Source organism: Arachis ipaensis, chromosome B09, assembly GCF_000816755.2.
Source record: "Arachis ipaensis cultivar K30076 chromosome B09, Araip1.1, whole genome shotgun sequence".
Classification (NCBI taxonomy): Eukaryota; Viridiplantae; Streptophyta; class Magnoliopsida; order Fabales; family Fabaceae; genus Arachis; species Arachis ipaensis.
The window spans coordinates 709,928-719,226 of record NC_029793.2 but is presented as its reverse complement, the minus strand read 5'-3'; the positions used below and the strand labels follow the sequence as shown (position 1 = coordinate 719,226).

Sequence of the window (9,299 nt, the reverse complement as noted above, 5' to 3'; positions counted from 1 at the left end):
TTAATTAATTTATAAATGTGAGCGGGCCTACGGCCCATAAAGAGAAGGGAGCAAACAACACTGAAGGGATACTCTTCAAAAATACTATAAATTGATAAATACTTTAATTTGTATTTAGTGTAAAGAGTTAGGTATTATATTCAAAGGCTGCAATTGATATGCTTTTTTCAGTTGAATTTTAAAATTGTAAATAAATTTAGTGTTAGACATTTATATTGCATAAACTATAAAGTCACTTTTTTTTTACCTTAACCACTTTATTAGTTGAAAAAATAAAATATGATCTTTTATTATTAATTTTATAAGTGAGACAAAACAAAATATTAAAAGATTAGATATTACATTTTATTCTCTCAATTAAAAAAAATTGAAAATATCCATTCGTTTAATATTAATATAATAACTTTATAGTCAATCAAATACTTGTTTGACTTTTTACCTTATTTCAAGATACTTTTTTTTAAGGGTTATTTAAATGTTTTTCTAAAGAAATTTCTATAATTTTAAAATAATATAGCTCAAAATAAACTTTATTACTAACTGAAAAATATAAAATTATTTCAAAATGGAACTAAAAAAGTGACTGAAACTTTTTATAACCAAATGAGTAATTTAAATCATGACTTTGTTTGAATTTGGAAAGTGGCACATATGTATAGGAACACATCAAATGCTAATTTTTTTTTTTTTTTGTTATTTTTTTATGTGATATTGACACACACTAAGCTAAACTATTATGGGTTCCAATTTTCAGCAAAGAAATATGAATAGGGTAGAACTTTTGTCAATGTGTGTTGTCTGAATAGGTTCTTTCAACCTTTGATATCCACAAATTCGGTTATTTAACTATCAATATTAATTGATAATAGGACAATAATTGAAGTTGCATCATGATCCAATTGTAACAGTGTCACATTATTAATTATTTATATGCTATACTTTATAGGGTTAATAGTTAAATTAGTCCCTAAAGGATAAGACATTCTTTAAATTCATTCTTGAAAGATTTTTTCAATCAAATTAGTCCTTCAAAGATTGCGAATTAATCATATTTGTCCTTCAGTCACTCTATAAACAATTTTTTTCAAAGATTGATATTGTAAAACATTAATTAATAACATATATAATACCTGATATGTCTTATTGGATATTGACCAAATATGTTTATGAAAATTTATTAATTTAGTCATTTTTTCCAATTACAAAAATCATATTCCTAACATGATTTAGTGACTAAATTGATAGGTTTTCGTAAACATATTTAGTCATCGTCTAATTGAACATGTTATGTGTCATGTATGCTATCAGTTAACATTTCACATCATCAATCGTTGAAAAAAATTATGAGTGGAATAACTGAAGGACAGATATGACTAATTCGTAATCTTTGAAGGACCAATTTGGTTGAAAAAATATTTCAGAGACGAATTTGATGATTAACCCATACTTTATATATATATTTTGTGAAAATTAAATTAATATTATGTATAAAAATGGTGGTAACTAAAATACTTTGGATTTTGATTATAGACACCACCACAATGGAAGATGGGAAGCTAGAATTGGCAGGGTCTTCGGCAACAAATATCTATATCTTGGAACTTATGGTAATTTTATTTTATTATTTAATGTGATCTAATTGTATTTTAAGGTGCATGCACATGGAAATTAATGCTATGCCCTTTTCATTATTGAAATATTCTATTATTATAATTTATAAACATCATAATAATAAATTTTTCATTGAAATATGGCAGACAAATAAGTTGAACTAACCGGGAAAAAAAGCAGAACCAAACAATCTATATAAAGTGACAAATTAATATTGTAAACTAAAACTAGTAGACTATATCAAAATTCAAAATTATTAATGGCAATAACATGGAGTAGATAATATGAATATGGGTTTTCTTTTTGGGAGAGAATGAATATGGTTTATTTTTAATTTTTGTACTAATATTTTGCTATTCTATTTTAGTTAAAAAATTATGGAGTAAATTACTAAAATAATACTTGAAACTTCACATGCTGACAAAAATAACCTAAAAATTGTTAACGACAAATTAGTCTTTGAAAAATTTAAACAAAAAGAACAAAATATTAAATATATATTTTTTAAAAATACTTTAAAGATTAAATTTTGATACAATTTTTTGCAAGTATTATTAAAAAAATAAAAATTTTTCATGTTTTAAAATTTAATAATTGTATGCTAAATGAATTTTTTTTTTATTTTCTATGACCAAATTATTTTGAAAAATAAAAAGAATAATCTAGAGAATAACTTTTTTTCTGAATTTTTTGTACATCTTTTAAATATTTATTCAAATATCGTCGTAAAAATTTTGATCAAATTAATAATTAGTTTGATAAATAAATAAAAATTTTTTTTGTCACTTATAAAAAATATCATATTTATTGATTATTTTTATCACATTTTAAAATCATTTAAGAATTTTTTTTGTTGATAATATCTTTTAATTTTTTTATTTTTTTTTTGCTCAAAGCTTGAATTTTTTGGATATGAAATTGATAATTAACTCAAAAATGATGGGATATATTTAATAATATATTTCCATATCTATTAAAGCATGCAACAAAAAGTATATGTCACCCTAAAAACAAAGGATGGATGAACAATTAAATATACAGTACTTGTTTTTAATTAGGATAAACAAATGGAACAAACTACTTAAGAGATTTAATACTAATTAGGTCACTTAATAGGCTATGTACTCTATGCCTGAAATTTTGGAAATCCATTTGACTATTCCTTCCAAATTCCAATCCCTACCTGAAAGTACCTACTCACTTCATTTAACTATATAGGGTCCCACATATCAAAGCAAATAGTACAATTAGAAAATTCAAAAACATGAATCATCAAATCTTGTTGGTTGGGATGTAGATCACCAAACTTCAACTGCTTAGTAAAGCCATTTAATTTTACATACATGATGACATCATTCTCTCTTAGTGTTATATGTGGTTTGGAGATTGATTTTAATACACCAAACATTACTTTAAACATTGATATTTTTATCTAATTAAAGTCATTCTTTGGTATAATTATTAGGTAATATATGACAAAGATAAACTAGTTTCTTGACAATACATGGTTGACCATCTATGCTATTTTATGAATTTAATTTTATAAATTTATAATATAAAATAAGTTTAATTATTCTGTTGGTCCTATAGTTTTGTAAAATTTTTAATTAGGTTCCTATACTTTTTTTCTTTTTAATTGGGTCTTTGCACTAATTTTTTTGGGTAAAGTATATTTTTTGTCTCTGAAGTTTGACAAAAATTTCAAAAATACCCCTAAGTTTTATTTTGTTTCAATTTTGTCCTAAAAGTTTTCAATTTGCATCAAATATACCCTTGACGGCTAATTTTTCAAAAAATTTAAGACCAATTCAACAACAATTTCATAAGAACAACCCTCAACATAAGCAAATCAAGCATAATTTTCATGTATTATTGTTAGATTGGTCTTAAATTTTTTGAAAATTTACCCGTCGAGAGTATATTTGATGCAAATCGGAAACTTTTGGAACAAAATTGAAACAAAATAAAACTTAAGAGTATTTTTGAAACTTTTACTAAACTTCAAGGATAAAAAGTATATTTTACCCTTTTTTTTTCAATTAAATCCCTCTTTGTAGTAATTGTCTTAATTGTATAGGAACCCAACTAAAAAAAATTGGTGCAGGGACTTAAATAAAAGAAAAAAAATTTGTAGAGACTCAATTGAAAAAAAAATTAGTGCAGACCTAATTGAAAATTTTGCAAAACTATAAAGACGAATAGAGTAATTAAACCTATAAAATATTTTATAAAGCAATTAATGTGTTTTCAAATGTTATGTTTTGAAACAGCTACACAAGAGGAAGCTGCAATGGCATATGACATGGCTGCCATAGAATATCGTGGACTTAATGCTGTTACAAACTTTGATCTTAGCCATTACATCAATTGGCTACGTCCTAAACTCCAAGAAATTCAGAAAAACCCTAGCCAAAATAATCAAGAACAATCGTCTAGTGGTTCCGAACTCGATAATAATCAATTAGTATTTGGTTATGATCAGGCCGGTTTAACCACCAGCGAAACTGGGTCTGAAGACTCGACCCAGTTTAAAACTGGTGGTGAAACCGTGCCAACTTCGGCACTCGAGATCCTCTTAAAATCGTCGAAATTAAAAGAAATGTTAGTACGAAATTCGGTTGACGAAGATAATCTTCACTCTCAAACATCTTCGGAATCAAACCCTACTCCTCGGCGCACATTTCCGGAAGACATTCAAACGTTCTTTGAGAGCCATGATTCCAATCTCTACACTGAAAATGATGACATTATATTTGGCGAATTGGGCTCAATTTCAGCACCATTTTTTCAGTATGAGCTTGATGCTTGATTTGAAGGGGAAAAAAAAAATACTTAATTAGCATGATTCTTTGTTCATCGAAGCAAAGAGGATGATGCTAAGGAACTCAAGAAATTGAAGGGGCCTAGATCAACAGTTTAATTATATCATCGTCATAGATTCTTTAAATTGAATTACTTTACTTTTTCTTTTCTTTTTTTTTCCAAACAAACATATGACAAATAGGAGAGTTTGCAGATTGTATTTGGTGAAATATGGTAATTATTTCTCGGTGGAAATTCAGGTGCAGTCCACTTTACGTGAAGTTGATACGTGAAAGCCGTTAGATGATTTGACTGATTTGACTAAATTTTTATCTAACGTCTCTCAGATATCAACTTCACGTGAAGTCGACTTCACCTGAGTTTTCACCTTATTTCTTACAATTGTTGTGATCTAACAATGCAAGAAGGTACGTAAGTGCTTGACTAATTTTAACATGTTTTTTTTAATTTGTTTATTTTCTCTATATATTCTCTATTACTGCTTTTTTTGTATTTATTTATTTATTTTATTTTATTCTTATTATTATTATTATTCAAAATATAAACTGGTCATTATCCCCTAACAAACGATGTGATTTATGTTAACAAGAAAAAAAAAAGTCAAAAACAAAAAGGTCATCTATACATACATTCAATTTCATGCATATAGTTATATATCTTGATCGGCCCAAAAGGCATGTTAGCATTTTTTGATGCAGAATATTTTTTGTGGGGTTACAAAATAAATATGAGGCACCGTCATTCTTATGAAAAAAGAAACAAGAGATTAAAATGAACATAATCCCAATTTCCATCATAAAAACACCATTATTACCCCAACTACTCACCATAGGGGGAAGTTAGTTGTTGGGAGTTGGAAGGGAGGTGCTATGCTATAAAAATAAAAAATAAAAAAAAAATTTGTTGGCGTTTATGAGATTTATGATTTTTATTATTTTAGTTCTTCAAATTCAAGATTTATTATATTGATATTTGAGATTTATTTTTAGAGTTTCAGATATCATATTTATTTTTTAACCTTTTTTAGTTTTAAGTAAACCAACAAAATGTCAAACTAACTCTAACTTGTCACATTAGATTTAAGGTTAAACGATGTTTGTTCGTTTTGGTACTTAAATAAGATAAAAAATGATGTCGTTTTAGAGAATGAGAAAAAATAAAAGTTTGCACATCATATGAATTTTTTTTTGTTTTTTTGTTTTGTCTTATTTAAGTGTCAAAATAAAACGATGCTGTTTAGTCTTATATCTAAGATGATAAGTCAAAACTAGTTTAATATTTTGTTTGCTGACCCAATATTTAAAAAGGTCCAAATACTAATATAATCATATCTAAATTTTAAAAATTAGTATAATAAATTTTATATTTAAAAAATTAAAATGATAAAAATTATGAATTTAAAAGACTACTTTAAAAATAAAAAAAGGGTTATTATTTAAATTTGAGAGTTCAAAGAAGCTAGAGAATATAACTTTCAAAAACTTTGGCCTAATACATAAAAAAAGAGTAATTGATGAAAAAATTAGGTCACTTATTTGAAAAATAAAAAATTGGTTTAAAAGAATTTTTGACGGTCATTTTTTTAAAAGAATTGGTTTAAAAGATTAGGTCAATAATTTTTAAAAGAATGTCTAAAGATATTTTTTGTTAATTTTTTTTTTCTTTTCATGATTATTAACTATTGAGGGAGGATACTTTAACAATTTGACACTTATATATTGATTGCCAAATATATTTTATAAAATCAATTATTTTTAGTACATCTTTTTTCATATACTATATTATAGGCGAAAATATGATTTGAGTAAAGTAGGAGAGTGTAACGCTCATTAAAAAAAGACATGTTATTAAGGATGAGCCACCACATCATTATGCCATCTTTTCCCTTGATATACATTCTGTACATGAATGAAATTCAATTAGATTTTTAATATCTTAAACTAATTAATTTTGATTTAAATAGTTCGATGAGTAATTTACTAGTTAAACTCCCAACTTAATAATCTGATACCTTATATCAAATTGATTTCTTAATCAATTCTGATAATTATGATTGTGATTATTGTTGTTATAGTGGTGAAGAGTTCTTGAGATAAAAAAGAGAAAGTTAGAAGGATTTTTAAATCATTAACTAGTGTTGGTATAAAAAAAATAGATTTTTTGATTAGGGATGTTTTGACTCTCAATAATTTCGATTACAAGAATCAAACATGGGTGAGTTAATATCGGAGAAAAATGGTACAAGAAGTATCGAAATCGAAAGTAAGATAGTGGACAACATACTTTATGACAAGTCTATTTTTATGACCTATAAATAGTAAAAAATGTGGAAGAGTTCGAGGACTTCAATCAATTAGAACACTAAATCATCACATAAACTCATAAAATTTTCAATCTCCGCAACGCAACAGAAAAACATATAGTACAAGTGCATGTCAGTGTTAGAAGTCAATTTTTAAGAGTTAATATTCAAAATCGTCCTTGAAAAATATCTCGATCTCCATTTTAGTCCCTGAAAGATAAACTTAATCAAAATAATCCCCAAAAGATATCCGAGTTAATCACGTTCATCCTTCCGTCATCTCCCTCGATGAGTTAGCTAACGTCTGCTGACGTGTGACGTTAACTGCCACCGTGACAGACGCCTACGTGGGTCCTACTATTGCTGACAAGGTAGTTGTGAAAACCGTTCAAATCAGTCCCTTAGTGTTTGAACCCTAATCCTAAATTCGACGATAAATACGTCGCGTTCAACAATCAGGGGGCCATATGCTTGGGTAGACCTTGAAATTGCTGGTTTGCGGCGAGGATGGAGGCAGGAAACGGAGGTCGTGGTGGTGATGTGTCGTTTCTGTCGAATGGCAGTAATAGTTCCAGCGTTTCAATGCGAACTAGGAGGAAAACTCATGAGGAATCATGTTTCTGTGGGTTTAAGGCTGTGATAACAAAAATCTGGGATAGCAAATAATCCAAATAGACTATTTCATGCATGTCCAAGGTACCGGGTGAGTGTTGTGAAAAAAGTTAAAGGTTTTTCATCTTGTTTTGTGTTGTTGGATTTTTTTCAATTTTTTGTTTTCTGATTTTTGAATTTGCAAAAGGGCGGTCACTGCAATTACTTTAAGTGAGTCGACGATAATGACTATGAAGGGGTGGCCGAAGGTGGAACAAAGAAAGATTATGGGACTGATTTGCAGGTTGAAAGTGACTATGATGAATGGAGGTTGAAGGTGGCATGGAGATTGGACAACTTGGAAGCTGAAGTTAAAGCATTGAAACTGCTAATAATTTTCATGTTTGTGCTAGTTGTCATTAATGTGATCCTTTGTTGTTTGTTATGTAGTTCCGAGTAAACCAAATTCTGTTAATATGTCATGGTGTAATGAATTGAATGCCTTGAATGAGAATAGATGTTTGCATTTGGTTTTTTAAGATTAAGACCAAACAAACCATCAAATGTTCCAAATTAATCGGAATCACTGTTACAGTAAGATGTATTAAGCCATGAACATAATCAGTAGTTAAAGTACTGTTAAACATTGTGTTGTCATAGAAGGCTAAATGTCACATTGTCTTAAAGATAAATACCACAACAAATTCATAAGGTTTTACATGAGGATACAAACCTAAAAAAAAGGCTAGATTAAAATAAAAGGACAAAATACAACTTTTAATTTTGATAGTATATTTAAAAAATGTGGACAACATACTTTATGGTAAGTAAGATAGTAGACAACATACTTTATGACAAGTCTATTTTTATGACCTATAAATAGTAAAAAATGTGGAAGAATTCGAGGACTTCAATCAATTAGAACACTAGATGACTAGATCATTACATAAACTCATAAAATTTTAAGTCTCTACAACACAACAGAAGAACATAGAGTGCAAGTGCATGTGAGTGTTAAAAATCAATTTTTAACTTGTTTTCTTTTGCTTATTTGATTTATTGTCATTTATTTTCTTATTACTTTGCTTTAATCAATATTTTACCCTTTCATTGTTTTCTTTATTTAATTGTTTATTTTCTTATTATTCTATTACTAATAATTTTGATATAAAATTGCTTTGACATTGTAATTAAGTAATTTTTTAGTTAAGTTTATTCTTTTTCAGACGAGTCATACCTGCTTTTTGATATTTGAGATCTTGATACAAATTTATTTTAACATTACTTGTCGAAATTGACCAAAAAATAAGTGAAACAACTAGTTTATTGACGAAGTTAATAAAATCTAGTTAATGATTTGAGTTTAGAGTATAATTAATATAATGGAAATGACAGTTTTTTTTTTAGGGTATCTCTAATCTAATAAATTAATGACTAATTCGTCACGAATTAGAACTTTATTTAAGAGTTTGTCGTTGACTAACATATTGCTGCATGTAAAATGTGAAATTTAAATAATTAATATTTACTTAAACAAACTAATAAATTAATCACTAGACTAATCCAACTTGATTTAAATAATAGTTTATTGATGTCAAAATATTTAGTATTTAGTAATGTAATATGATTTAAATAATAAAAATTTAAAACACGTGAGAAACGGAAAAAGAGCACTTTTTTTTTTCTTGTAGAGCATAAAAGTATAAAAGGAAAAGTCTAAAATAAAAGTGGCTGGAGGATATGGGTTCCCAAAAAGGAGTGGCTTATGATATTTATAGCCTTTGCTGCTTCGCTGCCATTACGTTGACAACACACCAACAAAACTATAATTACACCACCACCACATATTTTGAGGCATTTTTTTTGTTATTTTTTCTTTTCAGTAAAAAAAAAATGATTGTAAAAAAGAGATTAATTTGAATATAATGTGTTATATGAATTTAATTAGTTTGGATTTTATGTTGTCCCCTTG

The 9,299-nt window shown here is 27.2% G+C and overlaps 1 protein-coding gene across 1 annotated transcript in view; it reads left to right on the top strand.

Moving 5' to 3' along the window:
• The window catches only part of LOC107619545 (AP2-like ethylene-responsive transcription factor At1g16060), a 6,440-nt gene extending 1,783 nt beyond the window's left edge, over window positions 1-4,657 (top strand). The window contains exons 7-8 of the mRNA XM_016321835.2: window positions 1,531-1,607; window positions 3,882-4,657. Coding sequence (XP_016177321.1) covers window positions 1,531-1,607; window positions 3,882-4,420 — 616 coding nt within the window. The 3' untranslated portion in view covers window positions 4,421-4,657. The remainder of the gene's footprint in view (window positions 1-1,530; window positions 1,608-3,881) is intronic.